At 42.4% G+C, this 27359-nt stretch overlaps 1 protein-coding gene across 1 annotated transcript in view; it reads right to left on the bottom strand.

Moving 5' to 3' along the window:
• Positions 1 to 415: 415 nt before the first annotated feature.
• Positions 416 to 27359, bottom strand: part of GAD2 (glutamate decarboxylase 2) — a 68027-nt gene continuing 41083 nt past the window's right edge. Inside the window, exons 7-16 of the mRNA XM_069960544.1 lie at positions 25954 to 26069; positions 21293 to 21372; positions 18282 to 18336; positions 16463 to 16579; positions 15891 to 15955; positions 8256 to 8334; positions 5343 to 5492; positions 3853 to 3960; positions 2950 to 3039; positions 416 to 589 (exon numbers count right to left, since the gene is read on the bottom strand). Of these exons, the coding sequence (XP_069816645.1) occupies positions 416 to 589; positions 2950 to 3039; positions 3853 to 3960; positions 5343 to 5492; positions 8256 to 8334; positions 15891 to 15955; positions 16463 to 16579; positions 18282 to 18336; positions 21293 to 21372; positions 25954 to 26069 (1034 nt within the window). The remainder of the gene's footprint in view (positions 590 to 2949; positions 3040 to 3852; positions 3961 to 5342; positions 5493 to 8255; positions 8335 to 15890; positions 15956 to 16462; positions 16580 to 18281; positions 18337 to 21292; positions 21373 to 25953; positions 26070 to 27359) is intronic.

The raw sequence follows: 27359 nt of genomic DNA, 5'->3' as shown, positions 1-27359 counted from the left end.
ATACTGTATATATATATATACTCTACTGGAAAATTATATGTCTTTTACATATATCAAATGTAAATTAGAAATTCCATCTTGATACTATGAAAGGCTTCACTGCATCATGGCCTTAGGACGTGGAGTAGGACATTGACTGTTTTAGTCACGGTTGGCACATTCACATAAAGCAGCAATCATTTCGCGTAGCACATGAGAAGGTATACATGATACCATTTCCCTAGACATCATCGCTAGTAATAGGAATCTAAAAAGCAAGACTGGAAAATGGAGCAAATGTTTTCCGCACTACAGCTATACTCAAGATTTACGGCACAATATTGAATTACTTTATAACGCACCACGAATAGAATTCACACGGTTCTGACAACTCTATAGTGTGCCTAAGAGTTTCCCACCAGCCCTAAGGATCACTTTATAAGTCTTGTCCGAGGCGCTCAATTTCCTCAATCAGAAAATCAATGTCTTGATGAGTTGCAGCTGGGTTGGAGATCACCATGCGGAAGAAGTTTACTTTGCCATCGTGAGGTTGGTAACTGACCATGGTGGTTCCATATTCCATCATACGGGCTTTGATCACTGGCGCTACCTGAATGTCCAAAAAAAATAAAAAAATTGCATAAAGTTGTTGGGACTGGGGTTACTTGGGCCTGCCAGAATTAATAGTTCTAAAAACCCATCATTTATACCAGGGATAGGGAACCTTCCGTCCTCTTGCTGTTGCAAAACTACAATTTTCATCCTGTCTGGAGAGCCAAAACTTTGGTTGTCCAGTCATGATGGGAATTGTACATGGAATTTGACATTATACTGTAAAAGATCTAGTTGCTTTGCTTGAAGGAGAAGTCTGGCAAAAATGTTTATTAAAGTATTGTATTGCCCCCCAAAAGTTATACAAATCCCCAATATACACTTTTTAGGGGAAATGCTTATAAAGTGCTTTTTTCCCTGCACTTACTACTGCGTCAAGGCTTCACTTCCTGGATAACGTGGTGATGTCACTTCCTGGATAACCTAGTGATGTCACTTCCTGGATAACATGGTGATGTCACTTCCTAGACCACATGGTGATGTCACTTCATGGATAAAATGGTGATGTCACGACCCTGACTCCCAGAGCTGTGCGGGCTGTGGCTTCAGGGGAGGATGATGGCAGGGGGGGGGGACACTGAGGGACACAGGGCACTGGAGGGCCACTGAGCATTCCTCTGCCATGATCCTCTCCAGCAGCCACAGCCCGCACAGCTCTGGGAGTCGGGTCGTGATATCACCATGTTATCCAGGAAGTGACATCACCATGTTATCCAGAAAGTGACATCACCATGTTATCCAGGAAGTGACATCACCATGTTATCCAGAAAGTGACATCACCATGTTATCCAGCAAGTGACATCTCCATGTTATCCAGGAAGTGACATCCCCATGTTATCCAGGGAGTGACATCACCATGTTATCCAGCAAGTGACATCACCATGTTATCCAGGAAGTGACATCACCATGTTATCCAGGGAGTGACATCACCATGTTATCCAGCAAGTGACATCACCATGTTATCCAGGAAGTGACATCACCATGTTATCCAGGAAGTGACATCACCATGTTATCCAGGAAGTAACATCACCATGTTATCCAGGAAGTGAAGCCTTGATGCAGTAGTAAGTGTGGGGGGAAAAGCACTTTATAAGCATTCCATGTAATAAGTGTATATTGGTAATTTGTATAACTTTGGGGGGCAATACAATACTTTAATAAAAATTTTCTCCTTTAACCCCTTGAGGATGTGGAGGATTCATTTCCGCTTTTATGTTTTCTCTTTTTCAGTTTCTGTATGAGGGTTTGTTAGCTGGACCATTTGCGCTTTTTTATTCTTTTTATTGATACCTGTCATTTTACTATAAAATATACAGTGAAAGCAAACAAATAATTGGGTCAAATAGAAAAAAAATAACAAATTGGGGAATTGGGGTAAGAGGTTATTTTATATTTTAATTTTTTTTAAATTTATTTCTAATTACTTTTTTTTTTTTAGTCCCATTGGGAAGCTTTACTATGTATTTTTTTGATTGCTTATACAGTTCCTTTCAAGACATGTGAATTGCAGTGAACTGTCAGGTCGACAATCTACTAGTACAGCCTACCTAGGGCAGGATAATAGTAGGCTAGTCATGGCAGACACGGAGGCCTTTGAACGGCTGATTGCATTGCAGGAGAAATTGCTGTGCATTTTCTAACTGCATTGATGCTGATGTCAGCATTGACAGTGGCACCTAAAGGGTTAAATAGATGCAGCTCAGCTCCCAAGCTTTCCCTATACCTTTACTCTGCCATGATATACCAGGTGGCCTAAGAGATTACAGAAAGAGTGTCAGCTTTTCTATCTTATCCATTATATTGCATATTTACCTTGTAACAAAGCTCCAGAGCAGCTTTTCTTATAATTCTGCATTGCCCCATGTCTCTTTTATTCTTCCTAGAATTTATGAATAACTTGACAACTGCTGGTTACCATTCTGACTCTCCCAGCACTGCTTGGACAGGGTCAGTCAGTAAGGGTCCTTTTACACTCAAAGGTTTGTTGGCCGTGGGCCGATTTACACAGCATGACAAATCGAGCGGCTGGGCTGCAAGAACGATTCTTGTATTGTTCGTGCAACCATGGAAAGTGACAGCATTGATATGCATATATCTTTGCTGTCAGTTTCCAGATCACAAGCAGTGCATTCCTACCTTCTACGCTGCTTGTGATTCAGCATCTCATCCTGTCTCTTTAGGCCCCGCCTCCTAGCGACATTCCTGGTTGACAAAGCCTCATGTAAAAATTCCTTAACAGCCAGTAACAAACACTTGTTAAATTACCCATACACGAGTTCTAGGAGGAATAAAAGAGGGCGACCCTTAGAGGGTGGCAGTCTTTTCTTTATACATGGCTCTGATTAGAAACTACATTACCTTTGCAAGTCTTTCCATTCTTTCCTCATTGTCTTCCATGTGTCTTATACTTGGAGGTACATACCAGAAGCAAACATTGGTATGCTGGGGCTATTGATAAAAAAAAACAAAAACAAAAAACTATATTAAACTTTGATAATAGATATCATATATAGACATGATGACATGTCCACTATATATTAAAGTGATACAAGTATTAGAAATGCTCTAGTGAATAGGGTCTGGAACAGGCTGTTGGGTCTATTTTATGTCCATGAGGGATTGCTGTAAAGCATATCTCAAAATGTTGTTAAAACAGCTCAGGCAAGATGGCTGCCCCCATATAATAATGTGCTGAACATGACAAAATGAAATTACAATCAGAAAATAAAATCAAATTAGTAACACTGTATTTATGTAAAATAAGAGTTTACAGGGGAACTATCAGCTGGTCAGACGAATCTAACCTGCTGATAGCCCCCTATTGTGCATGGGACGCTGAGGAGGATGGTATGTCTCTTACCTTCCTCCTCATCACCGTTCCCATACTGTTACCAGTGTAATCCTCAGTCTGGAGCACCATTAAGACCACTGCCCCGCCCCCAGAGCTCTAATCAGAGTATCAGCTTCCACTCTGGGGGCGGGGCAATTCTCCTAATGGTGCTCCAGACCGAGGATTACACTGCAAACAGCACGGGAACGGTGACAAGGAGGAAGGTAAGAGACAAACCATCCTCCACAGCGTTCCATGCACAATAGGGGGCTATAAGCAGGTTAGATTCGTCTGATAGTCCCCCTTTTTGCATATTGCTAGAGGGCAGGTAAAATAGAGTACCCCATTTCACACAAACATTAATAGATGTCTGTTGGATTTTGGGCTCCTTATAGGATGGGAAAATAAAGACACAAAACATTGGAACATACCTTTCCTTCAATCACCAGTTCATAGCCTTCCCGATTCTTTACTTTATTATACAGATATTCCGCAAGGTCTAGACATTTATCGATATGAGCCTCAAATCCAGTGGTTCCCTAGAAGAGAAATTAAATGTAAAAATTATGTAAAAGTTTGAAAAGAAGTTGCAAGAGACATTCTGCTGTGCTAACTGGTTTCTAAGAAATGTGCTGTAGTGGGTACATCTTGAGAGAGGGACTTTTTTTCTAATCCTTAAAGTGTCACTGTCGTTTATTTTTATTTTTTTTGCAGAAATCAATAGTAAGGGCGATTTTAAGAAACTTTGTAATTGGGTTTATTAGCCGAAAATGCATTTTTATAATGAAAAAGCAGTTTGAAGCTCTCCCCCCTGTCTTCATGATTGTCTATGGAGAGGGGAGGGAGATGAGGTACCAAAACAGGACAACAAAGATTTAATTTACAGCTACATTACAGGGCTATCTCCTCTGACAGTCAGCACTGACCTTTGAATACCAGTTTCACACAGCTCCCGCTGTGTAATCCTTTGTTCTCTGCTCTCTGCCGCTGACTAATCTCCTTCCTCCCTCCTCCCCCCTCCCCTCTTCATAGAACAGACAGGGCCCGACTGTGTAAAAGAGTAGAGATTTCTTGATAATGAGCAGTGGATGAGAGAGAGAAGGGAGGAGAGGGGTGGACCTGGGGAAAGGCTTTTTGAATGCAGATAATGGCATATTTGCCTAATAAACCCAATTACAAAGTTTCTTAATATCGCCTGGACTATTGATTTCTGCAAAAAAACGAAATGACAGTGACACTTTAAAGTGCACCTCCAGTGTTGTTCTCTTCATTGTTTTGCAAGGAAAAGCTCATGGCTAGCCAGTTCCATGGCATGCATAGAATTCGCTGGGTGTTGGACAGTTGCCTTGGGCGGGAGACCAATTCTACAGGAACATCTTAAACATTATTACAGTATCTACATCATTCCGACAAAACTGATTTCCGGGCTCCCCCACCCCTTTGTCAGTGTGCAATGACTTCTCGTATGGCTCCAACTTTCAGCAAATAACTGCAACGTCCAAATTCTGACCACTGTGGTGGACAATACATCAAGGTGTCCAGCGATCCTCTGCGGTGTTCACGTAAGAAATGCTGGTAGCCACATGAAGGATTCTATTCTCAAATAGGCTTAATGAGGGCATTCCCTCGTTTTGGAGCCCCATCAATGATTTGGGACAGAAAGTAGCTACAAAGGGAGTCTCTGTCTCTGAAGAGACATCCGATATTTTCCGATGACTGTCATCTATGATGATCATGATCATTTTAGACGTCTGTCATTAGCAAATATTGGACGTCTTTTTTACTGCCTTTGGCAATGATGTTTACAGAATCCCATAGTGTGAACATAGCCATTACCTGTTATTTGTTCAGTGATATAAAATAACATGTATAATATCCAAATATACCTGAGTTATTGGTAAGATATCTGGCTAGTCCTTACCTTAGCTCTCCACATCAACCATAGTTTAAAAATGTCTACATGGCGTCCACATTGCAGAGCCTTGTCCCCGGTATCGTAGGACAGGTCATACTGCTTATCCTGCTGGAAGAGGTAGGTGGCGTGCATCTGGTTACAGCTCTGCATTATTCCCTGGAGAATACAGGAATGAAATGTGAGGAAAGGAAATCACAAGCAGTGACCAATAAAGAAAATTCACAATTATACAGAACAGGGGTGAATTGACTGTTCAAAGTATAGGAAGCTCCTCAAGCTCCTCAAACGCTGGATGAAACCTTGTCCTGCTCAGCCAATCACTGGATGAGGTGGGTCACAGGGGCTGCTGGTGATTGGCTGAGAAGGCATTTCCTGTGTGTAAAGATAAGATTGAGGCATGGAGGTCAACAAGGACCTGATAGAAATCAAAATGGCAGTTCATTTAGGTCTTTTTGTACTTAAAGTGAATCAGCAGTACATTCACTTTAAGATTTTCACATGGATAGAACCGCGCTGGTGCAGGGAAGCCGGTGCCATGGTGCTTTTTTTGAACCGTGGCCCGGTTTCCATGTACGGTGTCGTTCTATTTCCAGGCACCAGCCGGGGGTGAAGCTATGGAGGCTGGCTGGCCCGCCTCCGGCGGGGGGAAGACCCCACCCCTCTATGATGCGGCTCCATTGTTTCTAATAGAGCCAGTGCTTCGCCCCACTGGTGCCCAGGAATAGAATGGTGGCGTACGCGGGAACCGGGCAGCGGTTTAAAAAAGGACCAAAGCCCCGACTTCCCCGTGCCAGCGTGGTTCTATCCATGTGAAAATCATAAAGCGAATGTACTGCTGGTACATTGATTTTAAAAGGGCTATCCATCACTTAAATTTTTTTTTTAAAAGGGCTCTAAACAGGTTAAAAAAAAAAAACAGTAATTCACCTATCCCATCTGACGCTGATCCTCCGTCGTTGAGACTCTGGTTGCCACCCTGGTCTTCCTTCTGGAGCATCATGTGACTATCATGAGCAGCACCTGGCATCGTCAGTGATGGGAGCCACTATATTAGGAGTACGTCCTATTAGCTCTGATACCACTATTTGTCTGCGACGTCCGCTCCAGAATGAAGACCAGGGTGAAGATTGAAGCCTGGATAGAGGATCAGCATGGCATGTGGGAGACAAGATACTTCTTTTTTGTTATTTTCAATGGTTTAAGGTCCTTTAAAATATGTTTTTTTTTTTTTTTTTTAATGGATAACCCCTTTAAAGGTGGCCATATACATTCAATAGGTTTCAAAGGATTGTCTGGCCAACAGCTATTTCTTCCGACCTCCCAATACACAAGTGATCATCGGCACGGCCGAACGTTCATGTTTCCTTTATGGTGAAAGGGGTAAGCCACGGTCAGACAGCTCTCCAGGTGGATCCAGGTGGTAAAAATCCAACATGCCAGACCCTTTTCTCCAATGTACTTTGTTGGGGAAGAGTCAGGAAGCCCCCATACACTTTATAGACAGTAAACCGAATATGGCACAGTCCATGAGTTCGGCCAACTTGAGTCTGAGGTGAATGGACACCTATAGAGACACTATACTCCTAGACTATTTTTTATTTTTTTTGTAAAACATGTAAATGCAACATATTTAAAATGAGATGCCAATGCAGAAGACTATTACAATGTTTTTAACATTGAAGATGGTAACTACTTAAATTGCAGACTTCCGATAGGAAGAGCCGTTACTTCTACATTAGAGCCATTATTGGCGTCCTCTAATTCTTTAAGTAATTTCATCCAGGGCTTCCATAATGACTCCAACTGCGAGGAGCCCATTTTACTATATTATTATTGTTATTATAGTTTGATATGGCCTTATCTTATTAAGACACACAGAAATGATAGTAAAAGATGAGCATTACTAAGAAAAAACTATTACATGGAGGGAAATGGGAATATTGTAAGACGATGTACATTAGCATCAAGGCTAGATGAGTTCTGATGGATCTCATTACTTATAATAGGGTCTGCCAGGTCTTTATCAGAGTTCTCGTATTTTGGATGGGAAAATAGAGTACAAATCTGGAATTCAAAAATACTGGAAATCTGGTTGTTATCCATAAGACCAGTGTGAACAAAGTCTGGTGGTCTACTTAATATCAGTAAAATCATATTGAGTACTGGCTATGTCTCATAGTTCCTTTTTTTCCAGTGCCATTATATTAAAGGAGAAATCTGGCAAAGATGAAAAACCCAGTGCTGGCAGGATGGTGGGGAAACTGCAGCAGCTATACTTACAGGTCCCCAAGTCCCCACTGCCTTACTCATGGACCTCCAGTTTCTCCCAGCTTCCTATGTCATCACGACCTGGCAGGAACTCCTCGTATAGCCAATCAGTGACTGCAATGGTGTCCCATCTCTGTCACTGACTGGCTAAGTGGGTTTGGGATTTTGCAGGAGCTACAGGTAGCCAGTGGGGGTCCATGAGTGGGAAGGCGGCACTGCAGGATCACGAGGGCAGGGCAAGTATAGCTGCCGCAGTATGTTCCCCCACCCCTATGCCAGCAATGGGTTTTTCATCTTTGCCAGAGTTTACCTTTAATATATTGTTTGGCCAAAGGGGGATCTGTAAGGTGAATCTTCTTTGAGATATTTGGACCATATCCACCTGTGTCTTCCAGCACCACTTCTAGGCTGGACTGGAAAAACATCACTTTTCTGAAGTGGGTTGAAAGGGAATCTCATAGACACAGAATGTGGAGACAACCTTGACGCAACAGATTGGTTGGGGTGTGAACTCTTTAATGAGAGTTAGTTTATAGGTTTTTCATGACAAATCATTGTTACCATTCTAAATAAAGTAAGAGATTGAAGTATAATCTATAATTTGCATCGTGAAGACCTAGGATGTGTGTTGTTAAAGTTGTGAAGTCTTACCTCTTCTCTAACCAAAAGTGCCGAACATTGGAGTGGAACGCCCATCATTTTATGTGGGTTCCATGTGACGGAATTGGCTCTACAAATAAAATTATGAAAATGTATAAGCAAACCATTAATATTATAAAATTAAAAAAATATATAATACAGCATTTAGAGGGAAAACAAGAAACAAATGAGCATTATTGGTAATTATTATAGACTTTGACCTGTGGAAGCTCCATGTAGAGGCATGGCTAGGTTTTCTTCCAACCCAACCAACCATAGGTTCAATTTACTGCCCCCGTATACTATATCTATGTCAATATCCTGTTTGCGACACCTCCCTGACACCCAACACCCAGTAGTCGCAATGTTCATATAGGCTTCAAGCGTGTTCATATTTGGTTAATGTGCTTATATACCGTTCGCTTGGCTAACAATTGCCTGGCCGACAGTTACTGTATCTCTCCTGTACACATGTGCATTTGGCATGGCTGAACTTTTATGTACTCCCTATGGGGAAGAGAGGGTTAAGCCACTACCACCTTTTGCACCAGCTTATTCCTCTGAGAACAAAAGGGTCCTGTCCTCAACCAACATCATCTGTTAGTGGGGAGTCAGAACACCCCCATACACCAGTGTTAGGTTCTGCTGACTTAGTATAAAGTAGGGCTTAACAGGGCTTTCCTATATAAGGGATTGTTCACACTGAGTAAAGTGTTGAAATTTCGCTGCAGAATCTCGCCTCCCTCAGTGTCCCACAGTGTCTCTATAGGAGGGCTCGTGCACCTCCATTTCTGTCGCTCTCTGCTCACTGAATTAACATGTCAATTCGGGAGCAGAGGTGCGTAAGAGATCACATGGGGTCCTACCTCCATACCCCCCAGCGATCTCCAGATTGGCCCCCGACTCTATTCATTCTCTTTGTAGCCGCTAGAAAGACCTGAGTGTTTTTGTTTTTTTTCTAATAAAAAAGGTGGCACCGGAAGATATTTGGACCCCGGGGAGGGGGAGCACATTATTTCTTTCAGCATCTCCCTCCCTGGCACTTTTACAAAAAAATCACTCTGCCCGGAGTTGGCCTTTAAATTTACTTGTCCTCTATTTAAAGGAAAGGGGACAAGTATGAGATTGTAGGGGGTTTGACGTCTGGGCCCCCCGAGGATCTCTAGAGTGGCGCCCTTACCACTTTGAATGGAGCTGTGGGTCGGCACCTGACCCACAGCTCCACTCATTCTCTATGGACCTACTGGAGAGAGCCGAGTGCCATACTCAAGCATTATGTGATAGCAGATCTTGTTAATAAGAACGAATAGAATTTACCAATAGAACAGTCTATAGAATTAAATGAATATTAACCCTTTCTTTAAAAAAATACACAAAGGTCTTTATTCTCAGAAGCTTTGCTAATTCGGCAACATTAGCCTATACTGTACAGCACCAATTTAAGGTATTTATATTTTACAAAACCTTCTCAGTTTCGCTCGACTGTAAATCATGTAGTTTCTATGGTGATAACCTCCAGTAAGCTCTAATGTGTTCCATAATAGCGGCTTCTGTCAGCAGGCAGCGCTGGATGGATGAGTGATAGAGAAAAATAACGCCCTGCACGGGCAGCTCAATATATCCTGCCAAATAGGTACAGTAAACAGTGGCAGATAGTTCTCAACAGATTTTTGTCAGCCATATTGAATTATTCCAACAACCTTGGAGCATGCCAACATTGGTCAATGAATACTAACTATGAGCCAGTGTTGAGTTAAAGGGGTTCTCCAAGGTTAGAAAAAAACTCAGTTTTGGGTGTGTTAAGGGTTTTGCAGCTCTGTTCCATTAAAGTGAATGGAGCTGAATTGTAATACCACACACAACCTGGGGACAGGGTGGTGCTATTTTTGCAAGAAAGTTGTTCCGTTTTTTTTTTTCTAACTCTGGATAAATCCTTTAAAAACTTTATGCTCCCAATCCCTCAGGCTAAACGCCTGGGGACAAATGCCCCCTTAAAGGGACCCAACTAAAATATAACTTTTAATCTTACATATGAATAAAAACTGTGTATCAACTGGTAGAAAAACCAGTCGAACAGCTACCATATAAACCATATGCAGTACAACCAACCAGGTTTATGTCACTGAATATGGTGGTATAGAAGTTCATTCACGGCACTCACCATTTCATGCTTCAAGAAATGTTATTGTAGAAAAAAATTGTTGTATTTTTTATGAATTTTTTTCTACAATTGACACACCACCCTTGACACAGACGTGCCGCCTAAAAGACTATTCTTTACTAAATATGGTGGAGCAGTGTGCGGTTGCTATTTAAAAGCTGCCTATAGCCCAAACTTAAAAAGTTCCTAATACATTTACCTTAGTATAAGTTAAAGTTTCCAAAAAGTGAGTGCTCCATGCTTTTTGTACTTTTATTCATTTTATTGAGGCTATTTATTATTATGGAGATAATAGGGCAAGGCAGATAGCTTTTAACTGAAAGCAGATATTGTGATGAGCAAAGACCTTGCTAGCTAATATAGTCCTGTGCTTACAGCAGCCTCAGCATTGAGGGGGGACAGGTAAAAAAAAATTCCGGAATGCTTCTTTAATGCTAAACCCAGCATTCAGGCTGCCAATCAAGATTGAGTGGTAGAGCATGCGTGACTCCATGTTGCTGTGGCTCCTCCCCTATGTCTACGGGAGTAGGGATTAATGTGTATTTTGAAATTCTTTATGGTGGCTGTAGCGTGGCTATGGGATTGTAGGGAAGTCAGACCTCTAGGCCCCTTAGGGATCTCTAGAGTGGCGCCCTGACCATTTTGTTTTGAATGGAGCTGTGGGTTGGCGCCTGACCCGCAGCTTCATTCATTCTCTATGTGTATTATGTGATAGCAGATCTTGTTAATCAGAGAATGTTCTATATACAGTAGTATAACGCACCAAGTTACAATACTCACTTTAATTTGCATTACCTTATGGAGAAACAGGTACACTACGTTCTCTTTTCTTAACCATGCTTCATTTGAGCTTTAATGGTGCGATTATTAAGCAGCGCACTTTTCTAGGAAGCCGCCACCCAGCCGAAGGGCGCTCGATTTTCTCTGCAATTGCTGTAATTACGCTGCATAATGCCCCGAAATTATATTAATCCTAAATACAAATATACCATCCAAGCTATCCCATATGCGTCAGGCTGCATCTGCACATCACACCGCGGCTTCTCCGCTATAAGAAAAGAGCTGTCACCCCAATTTGCCACGCTCGGAAATCGACTAAAGCTTCTTTCAGCGCGCTGATGTGTGTCAGAGATCACAGCACCCGACTGCGGCACTTCTGAAGCTTTAATCCCTGGGTGGTAGAGCAATTATCATCTGCAACTGGGTCAGATTAACAATAATGACGGATAATTTGTGTCGTCAGCGAGGATCTGCGCCTGGATTAATTCCTCAGAAAGATTTCGGCTTCGTTTCATTTATTCTTTTTTTTTGTTTTGTTATTTTTTTAAAGTTTAGAATTGGTCACAGTTTTTGTAACTATTAGCCGGGAATAATATCAGAACAGTGGAGGGTTATACTGTGTGTGCTCATTGTTACTACAATAGACTATTAATGCAGAATAAATTATATAGCATCAATCATAGTGTGAGAATAATCTCTTCCTTTGATATCATGTTATAGATAAAATAGACACTAATCCACAGAAAACATAGAAACATAGAAGATTGTCGGCAGAAGAAGCCCCCCTGGTCCATCTAGTCTCCCCTTTTAGTATTTCCCTTATTATCTTAGGATCTATTTATCTATCTATCTATCTCCTATCTATCTATCTATCTCCTATCTATCTATCTATCTATCTATCTATCTATCTCCTATCTATCTATCTATCTATCTATCTATCTATCTATCTATCTCCTATCTATCTATCTATCTATCTATCTATCTATCTATCTATCTATCTATCTCCTATCTATCTATCTATCTATCTATCTATCTATCTATCTATGTATCTATCTATCTTCTATCTATCTATCTATCTATCTATCTCCTATCTATCTATCTATCTATCTATCTATCTATCTATCTATCTATCTATCTATCTATCTTCTATCTATCTATCTATCTATCTATCTATCTCCTATCTATCTATCTATCTATCTATCTATCTATTATCTATCTATCGCAGGGCCGCTTTTGCCATGAGGCGGAATGAGTATTCCGCCTCAGGTGGCAGATTCTGCGTCCCTGCAGGGGGCGGCAAGATCTTCACCGCTGCCATTTTAGGTAAGTTTAACTTAACTAAAATGACAGCAGCAGTCACGGCCTCACCACACATCTTGCCGCCCGCGCTCCCCAGCTTCTCAACGTACTGCCGGGTTCTTTTCCTGACGTCACCCAGCAGCCTTGTCCCTGATTGATTGCGTGCGGGTGTGCGTGCGTCCGCTGCGGCGCTATGCAGCTGCACTCTCCAGAAAGTGTTGCCCTGCGCTCTAGTAAGTGCCGGGGGGAGGGGGGTGCATGACAGTGCGGTGTCGAGCGGCGGGGGCCTATTATGTGTTTGCAAACATGGGCGCGCGTGGTGGGGGGGAATGGGGGTTTGCAATCATGGGCACGCACGGGGAGGGGGGAGAATGGGGGTTTGCAATCATGGGCCCTTGGGGGGGGTGCCGGGGTGGTGGTGGCGGGGATGCAGCCCAGGTTTGCCGGTGGCCCCATAGAGAATGACTACTCGATTGATTGTAGGGCAATTGCGCTCCTGTTCTTGGGATTGGTGGGGATCCAGGTGGTTGGACCACAGCCATAAGTCTGTTATAAATAGGAGATTGGAATACCCCTTTAAGTCCATAAACATGTCTGACTGGAGATATTACTCCCTGCACAGTCGGCAGAAGTGCCCGCATCAGAACTCTGCGGCCCTGAAGATCATCTGGCTGGTACTGCAGTACCAGCCAGGACTATCCTTTCAGAGACTGGCCATTCCGTGACCCGGCCAGTCTCATACATTGTGTGAACATAGCCCCAACGTGTAACAGCAGAAATAGAAAACTGTAGTAGTACAATTACATAGGCCACATTTCTCCTCAATGCTGGATGCAGTACTTTAGTACACAGAAGAAGGGATTACTATCTATCCCTCAGACCGCGGGGAGCCCGGGGGGTTGTCACTGTCAGTTGTAATGATACCGTCTCACTCTCTGGTAGCTGGACTGGGAGGACAGGCCTCTCACTAGGCCTCAGGGCAGTCACTGTCCCTCTATCTGCTGGTTTCAGGTCAGCCAGTTCTCCGCTATTAGCTGCCATTATACCTCTGGGCTTGATGCCTCTGCTGTCCACTTATTCATGGACTGTCTCTCTATCAGGACACTGGCTTTTCCTTGGTAATGGCGCCCCTTTCTGGCACTGTGGTTTGCCAGGTCTTTGTACCAAGCAGCTTTATGAAGACCCAGCTATACAGACTCCCAGTTACTTGCTCATTATACGCTAAGCCAACAGTATAGTCCTTATTGGCTTGTATCCACCCTCCTCTACTCTCACTCTTTATGCCACTCCACCTCTGCCACCAAAACCCTCCGATTTTAAGAACTCCCATCTACCCTTCTACCACTGTAAAGGTGTAGCATTCAGAGAACCACAAAGAAGCATTGATAATGACTTTCATATTGTCACCTAAAGGGGTATCCCGTGATTTTTTCCCCTTACAAATCAACTGTTGCCAGTAAGTGGCAGAGATTTATAATTTACTTCTATTTAAAAATCTCCAGTCTTCTAGTACTTATCAACTGCTGTATGTCCTGCAGGAAGGGGTGTATTCTTGTCAGTCTGGAGAGCAGAAGCGGTTTTCTATTAGAATTTGCTATTTTGCTACTGTTCTGACAGTTCCTGACATGGACAGAGGTGGCGGCAGAGAGCACTGTGTCAGACTTGACACCACTTCCTACAGGACATACAGTAGCTGATAAATATGAGGAGACTGGAGATTTTTTTCTTAAATAAGTAAATTACAAATCTCTGATACCAGTTGATTTAAAAGATTTTTTTTTTCTGAAGTACCCCTTTAAGAATGGTATTTAGAACTTGTTGGTATTTAACAAAAATCTCTGTATTGTATACTGGAAGTACAGAGATTATTATCCAATGCTTACAAATGCGGGATACCTTTCTCAAAAATATACAGAATGTATTTCCACAGCCAACATATAATAGTATAAGATTATTGGGAGCAGATGTACAGATGTGTCCAGTCTCAGGCTGTCATAAAACATTCCTTTCCTTAACTTATCTAAAGGAAAGGTAAGACTGGTCACTGCTGTATATGGTGTTTTTGGGGGCGGGGTTTCTTTCTTTCTTTTGTCTTTTGCCAATTGAAATTACAATATATTGATATGTTCATGTTTTAAATGCCACAGAACAATCTGACAAAGACTGAAAACATATCTGTCCGCAGCTTTTTGCTATCTAAAGTAACAAACAGTTCTACACTAATGCTTCTTATCCTGAATCATGAGCTGCAAAGGCCCAGCAATGTTCAGACACTTCTCTCTAAACTAACACCCCTATGTCTTCGTGTGAACGCCCACTCTGTTTAGACTGACAGACCAAACATTGCTGGGCCTTTTCTCCAAATTTGAATTAAACATCTAAAACCTGTATCTCAGTGCAGGAGCGATGGAATGATATAAGAGTTACATTCCCGGTAAGAAGCCCTATTACTTTAGATAGCCAAAAAAACTTTCTATTTTAATTAATATACAATTATTAATATTTTATTAAAGGAGTTATCCAACAAACATGGCCACTTTCTTCCAAAGACAGCACCACTCTTGTCTCCAGTTCTAGTGTGGTTTGCAATTAAAGGAGTTGTTCACCAAAAATGTTTTTCGTTTGAAACAACTGGTGCCAGAAAGTGCCAGAGACTTGTAATTTACTTCTTTAAAAAAAAAAAAAAAAATATCTCAAGTCTTCCACTTATCAGCTGCTGCATGTCCTGTAGGAAGTGGTGTATTCTTTCTAGTCTGGAGAGCAGGAGAGGTTTTCTAAGTAGATTTGCTACTGTTCCGGACAGTTCCTGACATGGCCAGAGGTGGCAGCAGAGAACACTGTAGTAGACTTGAAAGAATACACAACTTCCTGCAAGACATACAGCAGCTGATGAGTACTGGAAGATTTAAGATTTTTAAATAGAAGTAAATAAAAAATCTCTGACACTTGCTAGGACCAGTTGATTTGAAAGATTTTTTTATTTTTTTTATTTTATGAATTATCCCTTTAAGCTCCATTCACTTCAATGGAACTGAGTTGCATTGCACCTAAACTGGAGACAACAGTCATAATGTCTCTGGAAGAAAGTGGCCATGTTTTCTGACGCTGGATAAAACTTCTTCTTTAACTCCTCTTAGTGATCTATCGCTTCCTTCAGAATCATTGCTAGAAGGGAGAAAGGGAGAGAAGGAAACAAGAGCGTCTACAGAGTCAGAGCAGGAGCGGCTGGAGGACATGTCACCATCATGCAGCTTTTCCAAAAGTCCAGTGACATGAATGGAATGGAAGTTGCCAAAGTAAATAAGACTATTGCTGCACCCTGGTAAGTGGCTCATCCAGCACTTTTGTTGCTGCCGTCAGCTAATGTATGAGAACGTGCCTGCAACGGACAAACAAATGGTTCCTACCTGTCAGCACCATTTAGCTTCCACCTGTGTTTTCTCGACATCAGCAGTCCTCCACCCCATGCTGCCTGCGAGACGGGAAAGCAAACACACACTTATACAAGCAATGTAAACATAAACCATACAATTTACACTGACTATAGGCTGGTTAGATCTGGGTACTTGACAGGACGGAAAATGATGCGTGGGACCGATGGTTCCACTAAGGCGAGAGTTTACTATTAGGGCCATTGGGGGAGATTTATCAACCATGGTGTAAAGTGAAACTGGCCCAGTTGCCCCTAGCAACCAATCAGATTCCACCTTTCATTTTCCAAAGAGTCTGTGAGGTGGAATCTGATTGGTTGCTAGGGGCAACTGAGCCAGTTTCACTTTACACCATGTTTGATAAATCTCCCCCTTAGAGTCCATTACTCATTCAGAGATTGGGTCTAATGTGCTTCTCTAGTGTGGTCAGCTGAACCTGTAATTGCCATAGACATCAATGACTAGAACCATGCACCAGTCAGCTCCCTCATTCTTATACAGCCACCTTGCCCAACCCAACCCATATATTTCAATATATGAATACTTACATCGATATGCATCCAGATTTTATACTTTCTGCAGATATCAGATATAGCAACAAGGGGGTCGAAAGCACCATAGACAGTGGTCCCTGCTGTGGCACTAACAAAAAATGGCACAAATCCCTGGAAAAGAGAGGAAACATTATCAAGATACATACAGTATATGGGAATACCATAGACCAGTGGTCACCAACTGTGGCTGATGCCACAGAGCCAAAGATTACAGAAATCATATAATACTAATAACATTGTAGTAGTCAGAGTACTTCGAGTATTAAAGGAGAAGTCTGGCGAATATTTTTATTAAAGTGTTGCATTGCCCCCCAAAAGTTATACAAATCAGTAATATACACTTATTACGGGAAATGCACATAACGTGCTTTTTTCCCTGCACCTACTACTGCATCAAGGCTTCACTTCCTGGATAACACGGTGATGTCATTTCCTGGATATTATGGTGATGTCACTTCCTGGATAACACGGTGATGTCACTTCCTGGATAACATGGTGATGTCACTTCCTGGATAACATGGTGATGTCACTTCCTGGATAACATGGTGATGTCAGGACCCGACTCCCAAAGCTGTGCGGGCTGTGGCTGCTGGAGAGGATGATGGCAGAGGGATGCTTAGTGTCCCTTCAGTGCCCTGTGTCCCTCTGTGTCCCCCTGCCATCATCCTCTCCAGCAGCCACAGCCCGCACAGCTCTGGGAGTCGGGTCCTGACATCACCAGGTTATCCAGGAAGTGAGATCACCATGTTAGCCAGGAAGTGACATCACCATGTTATCCAGGAAGTGACATCACCATGTTATCCAGGAAGTGACATCACCATGTTATCCAGGAAGTGACATCACCATGTTATCCAGGAAGTGACATCACTATGTTATCCAGGAAGTGAAGCCTTGATGCAGTAGTAAGTGCAGGGAAAAAAACACTTTATAAGCATTTCCTGTAATAAGTGTATATTGGTGACTTGTATAACTTTTGGGGGCAATACAATACTTTAATAAAAAATTTTTTGCCGGACTTCTCCTTTATTGCAAATAGTATTGGTGTACACTATAATCAATGCTTAGTAATGTATACTATACTATATGTATAGTAGCTGCCTGAGCACCTAGAGATACTTTTTTTTTTATTTTAGCTCAATAAATGGATTTGTACTTAAAGGGAATCTGTCACTAGATTTATGTGGCCTTAAATGAGGGCACCATAAACTAATGACAGAGATGCTTACATCATTCTGTTCAGCTTTTCTCCTAATATGCAGGAGAATAGAATTCTTGCCACACCCCTCTCCCTGCCCTCCAGCTGCTGATTGACAGCTGACTGCCCATACACAGCATGGATAAATAACTGCTAATCAGCAGCTGGTGGGCAGAGTTTTTTGCTTCTCATGAATATCCAGGGCTACTGAGCACATGCACATAATGGAGAGAACTACTTATTGTCCATGTTATTTAGGAGAATATCTCCGCATCAGCTGCACAGAACAATATAAGTGATGCATCATTCTGTTCAGCATCTCTGTCACTAGTTTATGCTACCCTGAGATAGGACACCATAAACCTACTGAGACAGAGTCTCTTTAATAACTTATAGGTAGAAGTATATAGCTTCTACGTCTATCTTCAATTATAGATAAGTACTGTGCATTCATGGAGGGGTGATGTATGGTTTGCTGACCCCATAGAGAAATAAAATATATGGAAAACCAGCCATCTGACAGTATACAGACCCCCATCCAGCAGCCGCCCCCACCCACTCTCCCATACCTATTACCGCCATGTAATGTGTATTTGGAATGAAATGAATGGTGCATACTTTCTGCTTGGCTTCAACGATTCTCCGCTCAAGATCTGATGGGATCATTTTCCCCCTGTAATTAAAAGCACAAAACAATTTCCAATGAGGAACGGAGCCAAATCATAATAATATGGAAGAACAGAGCTTAAAATAATTTCTATCCTGTTGATTCCAATGCCTGTGTTTAACTTCAAAGCATCGTGAACCTACACGAAGGTTTCATGACGATAGCGAGGGCCCAGGCGGAGCGGAATGGATGCCAGGTTTTGGATTAGGTCTGCATTTTTTTTTTAACATGGAAAACAGATTTTATTTTCCTCGTTGTCTGGAATAAATATGTGTAAGTTGAAAAGTTTATACCCCCCCCCCCCTCCCATATCTATATCTACCGTCCTTGATAATTGGCCAGCCTCATGCCGGCCACACCTTCAATCCACTTGATCCAAACACAGGTGAGTAGACGCAAGTCATCCACCACAAGGGCCAGATAAGCAAAACAATAAAAAACATAAAAGGATAAAAGCACAACGTGTTTCCAGGCAGGACCGGCCTCTTCCTCAGGTGCACCTATAATATCTGGCCTTTGCGGTGGTTCTCACTTGTGTTTGGATCAAGTAGATTGGAGGTATGGGTGCTGTTTCTTCCCATCATGGGTTCACAGGAGGGCTGCGGTCCCATAGTCCCGCTCACACTGGTGAGGAAGTCCACCTTTACTTCTGTTTGTATTCTTCTATTTGATATAACTACACCATGGAGCGCTGTCTTTGCTTGTTCCTATCTCTTTATAGGAGTGCATCTAGCCTGCAGCACTATGCCCTGTATAGTCCCTATGTCCAGGCTGCTGTTTACAGAATTTGGAATCAGGGCACTGATCATTTAGCCGCTTATATGCTGAAACCAATAGCAACAGCGGCATCTGTATTTGAAAGTCAAGGCTCCCTCTGTCAGCCCTCTGGAGAGCTAATGCTTTACTATAGCCTAACGAAAACTACAGGGATTTCCCTTAAAGGAGAAGTACGGTGAAAATTTTTATTAAAGTATTGTATTGGCCCCCAAAAGTTATACAAATTACCAATATACACTTATTACGGGAAATGCTTATAAAGTGCTTTTTTCCCTGCACTTACTACTGCATCAAGGCTTCACTTCCTGGATAACATGGTGATGTCACTTCCTGGATAACCTGGTGATGTCCCTTCCTGGATAACAGGGTGATGTCACTTCCTGGATAACATGATGATGTCACTTCCTGGATAAAATGGTGATGTCACTACCTGGATAAATTGGTGATGTCACGACCCGACTCCCAGAGCTGTGCGGGCTGTGGCTGCTGGAGAGAATGATGGCAGGGGGATGCTCAGTGTCCCTGCAGTGCCCTGTGTCCCTCAGTGTCCCCCTGCCATTATCCTCTCCAGCAGCCACAGCCTGCACAGCTCTGGGAGTCGGGTTGTGACATCACCATATTATCCAGGAAGTGACATGACCATGTTATCCAGGAAGTGACATCACCATATTATCCAGGAAGTGACATGACCATGTTATCCAGGAAGTGACATCACTATGTTATCCAGGAAGTGAAGCCTTGATGCAGTAGTAAGTGCAGGGGAAAAACACTTTATAAGCATTTCCTGTTATAAGTGTATATTAGTGATTTGTATAACTTTTGGGGGGCAATACAATACTTTAATTTAAAAAAATTCTGGACTTCTACTTTAAGCTACCTAGTAATCCTGTAAGGAATTAATAATTTATTTAAATTAAATGTCTTAAAATATTAAAATGTCTTAAAATATTAAATTTATTTAGTCATAATTTATTTATTAATTATAATTAAATAGCTATTTATTAGTTAATTAAACTTATTTATTTATTATAAACAATTAATAAGTAATTAAACTGGTTTTAGTGCAAAATATATAAATAAAATAAATAAATATAAATAAAATAATTATTATAAATTTAGTATGACATGAAAATGTGTTAAAAATATTTATAAATTAATTTATTATACATAAATAATTATTAAAAGGTTTTTTTTCACCTTTAAATTGTTCACCACAATACCAATATCTATTCACTACTTAAACCTGTAGACTAAAGAATAATTAATTTACCATTGCTGCCTAACACACAAAAATAGAAGGTTACGCTGCTAAATGCCAACCCATGTTAGTCGCATGTCCCCAATATGGTAGTAATGATCTTCTCTGTGGTTGAATTTTCAGATTGCTTTAAAAATTTTGGATTCTACAAGTGATTTATTACTGGTGTTCGTGAAGGCATGATGGCCAATAGAGATGAGCAGAGCGAATCTGGCGAATCAAGATTTGCTTGGAATTGCGCTGTTGATTCAATTTGTTCTGTGAAACACATTCCCGTTGATTCACTAAGGAAAGTCGCAGAAAAACAAAATGGCGGCCGCACATGCTGTCTGGAGCATCACTGGGTGGGAGAAAGGAATTAACCATAATACTTAGCGCCCGTCCAATCAGCTGCAGTCCCCTCTGTGATGTCAGCACCTCCCCCTCTATATAAGGCAGTTCGGTAATGGAGGTGTGTGGAGCAGGATGGCAGCAAGCAGTTAGAGCAGAGCAGGGAGAGACTAACAGAGCGATATAGGGACAGAGAGAAGAGGAATATTTTGCTCTTTTGTGATCTCCATCATGTAACGTTGTGGCCATAAACCGGTATTTTAACCTTCCCTTGTATCAGTAAGCATGGCCTCTCTACAATCACGAGATAATAAAAGTGATCCCACCTGGACCCATTGGTCCGGATACAATACACTTTTGTTTTTCCATCTCCAATTGTCTATGTAACTGAACTCTTATTTCGGTCACTTGGCCCAGTATACTTAACTGAATTGAGTTCATCTTTTTTTTTTGTGTGCGGAAAACTTTAATAAAGTGAATCTATTCAGTATATGCTGCTCCCTCGGCTTCATGTCTTATGTCTCCGTGACCTCAATCGGGGAATGACTTAAGTTCTAATCTCCCATGTTAAATTGGGTTTCCAGGTTCTTTCCTTACCTTTCATCGCACTTGATAAGGATCACACTGTCTGTACCAATTCCCAAGGCTGCTGCTCCCTTCTTTATAGAAAAGTGACTCTGGAAAAGAAGGTAATTATGATCAAATCTGAGTATTTAGAGGAGATAATAGATTTCTTCCATCCCGGTGAGCTGATCCGACATATCTTACGGCATCGGTAAATCATAGTCACATGGTGGTGCGGGTGGTGAAAATGGGAACAGAATTTAGGATATAAGGAAATGGATACTATAAATAGTTGTTTTTTGTAAATGGATATAAAAAATTGATACAAATCACACTTATAAAGCAGGAATATATTGAATATTAATCATTTGTTATTTTCATAATTTACATTAACCCTTCTGTGGTGCAAGAATTTACACAAATAGTCTGCTTTTCCGAGCTAAAATATCTCTCTATATTGGTGCCTGTTTATCTCCTGGGCTGACGCTGACGTTGGGCTCCGTTCAGTGACACCAGACCCGGTAGACAGCATTTGCAGTGTTGGGGATCGGCACATGCAATCTCTGCTCAGCCAGTTAGCATCTGAGGCGGGACATCACTGCAGATGCTGATTGGCTGAGCAAAGACTGTGCTGTCCACCTGGTCCGGTGTCAGTGAACAGAGGTGGCGGTGTGAGCCCAGAAGGTAAATACAAGCACCCCCTCTCCCAACAGGCACCAATATAGAGAGATATTTTGGCTTGGAAACACCTTTAAAGAGGATGTACCATCAGGTACATCCTCTTTAATCTGACACACGGATCGAATGGTGCCCTAACAGGGAAGCCGGTGCTGCGGTCCGTTTTTGGAACCGCGGCCCAGTTCCCGTGTATGGCACTGTTCTATGCTCGGGTCCCGGGCCGGTGCCCTGTATGACGCGGCTCTGAACCGGGAACCAGGCCGCAGTTTGAAAAACGGACCGCGGCACCGGCTTCCCCTATGATGGCGCTGTTCGATCCGTGTGTCAGATTAAAGAGGATGTACCTGATGGTACATCCTCTTTAAGGGTGCCTTCACACGTAACGCATCCAAAGCGGATTTCACGCTGCGAATTCGCAGCGAGATCCGCTGCGGATCCATGCCCTGTAAACTGTATGGGCAGACAAACTCGCACCGGGTTGAATATCCCGCTCTGCGTATGTCAGCAGCCTGCCCTGTTAACCTCTGCCACCTTCTCCATGCTCCGGCTTGCTTCGGGGTTCCCGGCACGTCCCACTCAGCCAGTGTGCTGCCCTGCCACAGCGCACTGATTGGCTGAGCGGGATGTGAAGACGCAGGGAGCTAGTTAATCCATAGGATAGAGAAGAGCTGTGCGGTTGGGACTACCAACAGTTGGGACTAGCGCAGACTACTCATTGTCTAGGGAGCGGCACCCTTTAACAATTTGCAGAACAATGGCAAGCACCGCTTCGTAGACAGTGATTTAAGCACTGGCAGAGCATGAATGGTCCGCTCCTCTAATTTCTGTGGATATTTCTTTTCCCTGCCATTGAACCCCCTCCGATCATCTAGGCCAAGAGTAGAGAACCTTGGCCCTCCAGCTGTTGCAAAACTACAACTTGGAAAGCCCTACACATAACACAGCGAACTCGGCGAGCCAATGAAGCCATCTTGAAGCAAACAAAAAATATTATTTTTCTTAACCTTGCCTCCAGTTGCCTTCTTGTAATCTTAATGGCTCATTCACTGATGTACAAAGCTTAAAATGAGAAAAAACTTGGAGCCCTTTGGCCATTTTATTGACGCTTCACCGACACAAATAATTAGACATAATAATAATTCCATGTAAATAAAACGGAGGATAATTGTTTGGATGGAGACGGCGCCAACTCTCAACCCGGCACAACCTCATGTGTGTCAATGGGCAAGGCTTAATGGCTTATGTAAATGGAGTACGGCAGTGGCAATTGAGGTCAGCAAAGTACTAAAAGGCTTCAGTTGTGCAATTTTACATAACAAGAACTCGGTGATTACAAGTACTATTCACAGCTTGTTGAGTCACTCTCTTCTCTCAGTATTCTTTCCTAAGTGTCAACCTGTCTCGTTTTGATTACGGCTAGAGAGCGAGGAAACTCTAATAAGGACTTTTTTTTCGTTGGTGTTTCAGTAAATGGTGGAGCCATAATAGAGAAAATCACATCCATTGTGCACATTGATATTCCAAACACCAAGCGGAGACCGGGAATAATGGTCTGACGTATCCCACCCACTTCTTCTTCGCTGTCACTTCATTTCCTTCGCCATTTTCCTATCACAAAGTTCTTCCAAATTATATTTTCAATGCCAGAATAAATGAGTTTTCCAGGATAAAGTGGAGTTCCATTTTTATTATTCGCTTTAGAGACTAGATTTATTTGTGTGTTCACGAATAGTAAAGTTGGAAGTTTTGCACATGAATAGAATGGCGAAGGTGCAGGGTTTTTTTTTAATCGCGGAACAGTTCCCGCACACAGCACCGGTCTATTACCAAGCACCGTTCCGGGCTGAAGCACTGGAGGAGGGCCAACTCGTCCCCAGTTGGAGGAAACCCCGCCCCTCTATGACGCGGCTCCATTGATTGTAAAATAGCTGCTTGGTAATAGACTGGTTTCCTCGCAATGGCTCCATTCTATTCATGTGCAACACTTAAAGCGACTCTGTACCCACAATCTGCCCCCCCCCCCCCCCACAAACCGCTTGTACCTTCATATAGCTGCTTTTACGCCAAGATCTGTCCTGGGGTCCGATTGGCAGGTGATGCAGTTATTGTCCTAAAAAACAACTTTTAAATTGCCAGCCCTGTGCCCAACGGCCGGGTCTTAGATTTTGTATGCTATGCATTAGGCTGGCACAACCTCTCTGTCCGTCCTCCCCACCCTCTTCTTTATTAGGAATGCTCCAGGCGGATTGTCTCCTATTCATCACCTGTGTCAGCACGGTACATGGGCTGGATCGTTAAGGCACCTGTGCAATGTTCAGACAGGAGAAAATGTTCCAGTGGCATTCCTAATGATGAAGACGGTCGGGAGATGGGACGGAGGGGTGGTGCAAGCCTAATGCATACACAATCTAAGCCCCGGCCGTTGGGCACGGAGCTGCAAGTTTAAAAGTTGTTTTTTAGGACAATAACTGCATCGCCTGCCGAACGGACCGCAGGGCAGATCTTGGATTAAAACCAGCTATCTGAAGGTACAAGTGGTTTGGGAGGGTCAGATTGTGGGTACAGAGTCGCTTTAACATTTTAATAAAGTGTACCTGTCACAATCTGACCTTCTGCATCAGCAGAGAGATCCTCTCCTAATCTGAAAGGTTGGGTCTCCATGGATACGGAGACGCAATCGGATGATAATGTATAATGCTGACTGCATCTCAGCAAAGGGTTAGCAAATTAGCAAAGGGTCTACAATTGGTCAAATTGGGACAGGTACACTTTAAACCACATGGGAAGTGGGGTGGGAAAATATACTCATGGATCTTCCTGCTGTCTTCACTATTGCAGCTCAGCCAATCACCGACTGAGGCGGGACTGCAGCTGCTGATTGGCTGGAGTGGAGTGTTCCCAGCCAATCAGCATCTGTAGCAGTGTCCCGCCTCAGTCACTGATTGGCTAAGTGACCGTGTCATAGAGGGGAGGGGGTTTTCCTCCCACTTAGGGCGGGCCAGCCTGCCTCCAGTGCTTCCCCCCCAGCCCCAGAAACCGCGGTTCAAAAAAAGAAAAAAATTGTGCCCAGCATTTTTTTAAATCTAAGAAGCAAGTGAAATGTATTTATCTGGTCCGGACCAGATGAAGGCCTGCGCCAGTGGGTGTGAAATTTTAAATTTTGCGCACATGATAAGTAAGGCGCAAATCCTGGATTATTATGAATATTTAGGCCAATACTCAAAACAAACTATTTATAATCAAGTACTAGTTCATAAATATCACTTATGAAGCACAGACCATGGCAGCCTGTGCTCCTCACCTGAAAATGTTGTACTATGTGTAGCGGAGGTGCAAGAATGGGACAATTGAATGGGACAATGGGGCGGGACCTTGCGGTGCCACTAAAAATTATACAGTGTTGGCAAATACAAAGTGCAGTAAACAATAAATAGGCCACGTCAGAGTCAGACCCCAGCAAACTAACACTGACGGGCTTTCCTCAGGATAGACCACCATTTTTAAAGCCAGGATAACCCCCTTTTAGGACTTCTTTCTGAGTCCATTAGAATAAATTCCTTAAAGGGAAGCTGTCACCAAGAAAATGCTATCTAATCCGTCGCCATCATGTTATAGAGCAGGAAGAGCTGAGCAGATTGATATATATCTCTGGGGGAAAATTTGCAACGTGTTGATTGAAATCCCTGATCATTCTGTGATAAGGAGTCCAGTGGGCGGGGTGACTCAATGGACTGGACTCCTTAGCATGGAAACATCAGAGATTTCAATCAATAAATTACAAGTTATCCTGAATCTTTTCCCATAAAGATATATATCAATCCGCTTAGCATCTCCTGCTCTATAACATGATGCTGATAGCTTAGGTAGCATTTTTATGATGACAGGTTCCCTTTAACAAGTAGCACATACTGTATTAAAGAGGTAACTGTTACATAATACCAATGATGAATAGAAGAATCCACAATTTCTTAATAAAATAAGATTTATCAAAGTTAGTATAAAGAAAGGTGACGTACTTGCTCTGATGTGAAGGCAACCAGTCTTGGGATTGCTGACATTCCTTTCTCTTTCACTTCTGGGAACATCTTGAAACGTGCAATCAACATAGCATACAAGTTAGATATGGCACCACCTGGAGTCCACAGTAATACAATGTTACTTTTCCATTGAATGATCAATACATTGTTCAACAAAACGATGATCAGATACATGCAAGTATTTGTCTCAAGAGAACGTCCTGCTATATTCTTACTAAGAGATCCATAAAATATCCTGGTAGGAATAGCTCTCAAATAATCATTTCAAACATTTGGAAAGTAAAGTGAGACTCTGTTGTGAAAAGTTTTGTTAAGAAATCAATAGGGGTTGTGATCGCAGCAGTTTTGCAATATACGTTAATTTTTTTTATGTTTAAATTAACATTATATATGTGGCCACTAGGTGTCTCCCTTCCTGTCAAATTGCAGTCCATGGTCTATCTGTGCCAATATTTGTCCCAGTCCTTTGCATGCTCACAGACGTGGCTTGGTATTGATAGACAGCTATTTCTCAAAACACACAGAGCGGGATAAGCCTTCACTGTGCATGTGTACAGCTGCTACCTGTCCACATTAAGTAGCAGAGAATCCTGAAGGTGCTCGCACTGTATGGTCGGCTCTCCTGCCACACAGCACCAAAACCTCTGTAGTCACACAGTGACATTATACTGACTAATTTGTTACATAACACAGAACATTGTGTACCAGTAAACTGCAGATCTGATAATAGAATTAGTTAAAGTTAATAATATAATTAGCCTATGTTAATTGCCCTCAGTTGATATACAACCTGCATGATGAACAGGTGTCTTTCCTTGTGTGAGCGCTCAAAAAACTAGGACCTCCTGTGTTTAGTCTCTTTTTCTGAACAGAGAAAAGACCAAATATCGGCAAGGAGGGAGCATAGAGCGCAGTTTGGCCGTATGTATAATGTTGATATAAATATAGAAAACATAAAAAGAAAAAATTAATTCAGTATATTGCCAAACTGCTTGCGATATCAACCCCTGTTGATTTCTTTAAAAACCTTTTTTGCGACAGGTACGCTGTAAACATTAATGGAGTATCATTAGAATATGCCATGGTAGAGGTCCAACCCTGGGACCTGCATGGATCAGCACAGTGAAGGAACTCAGAGGTCATAGTTTGGCCTCCACTAATTAAAGAGGTTATCCAGGAAAAATTACCTTTTTCCCTATCCACAGGATAAGAGAAAAGTAGGAGGTCATGGGGGGTCCGACCTCTGTTCCCCCCTGCCGATCTCCATATGGGGCCCTGCTGGCTCTGTAATGAATAAAGCCGACCCGCGACCCGCTGATCTATTCCTATGGAGCCGACGGAAAGAGCAGAGTACATCACTCTTCCGGCATACTCGGCTCTTTACC

This window comes from Dendropsophus ebraccatus, chromosome 2 (genome assembly GCF_027789765.1).
Source record: "Dendropsophus ebraccatus isolate aDenEbr1 chromosome 2, aDenEbr1.pat, whole genome shotgun sequence".
Taxonomy (NCBI): Eukaryota; Metazoa; Chordata; class Amphibia; order Anura; family Hylidae; genus Dendropsophus; species Dendropsophus ebraccatus.
Note: the sequence above shows the minus strand (reverse complement) of the source record. Positions and strands in the feature narration are given on the sequence as shown.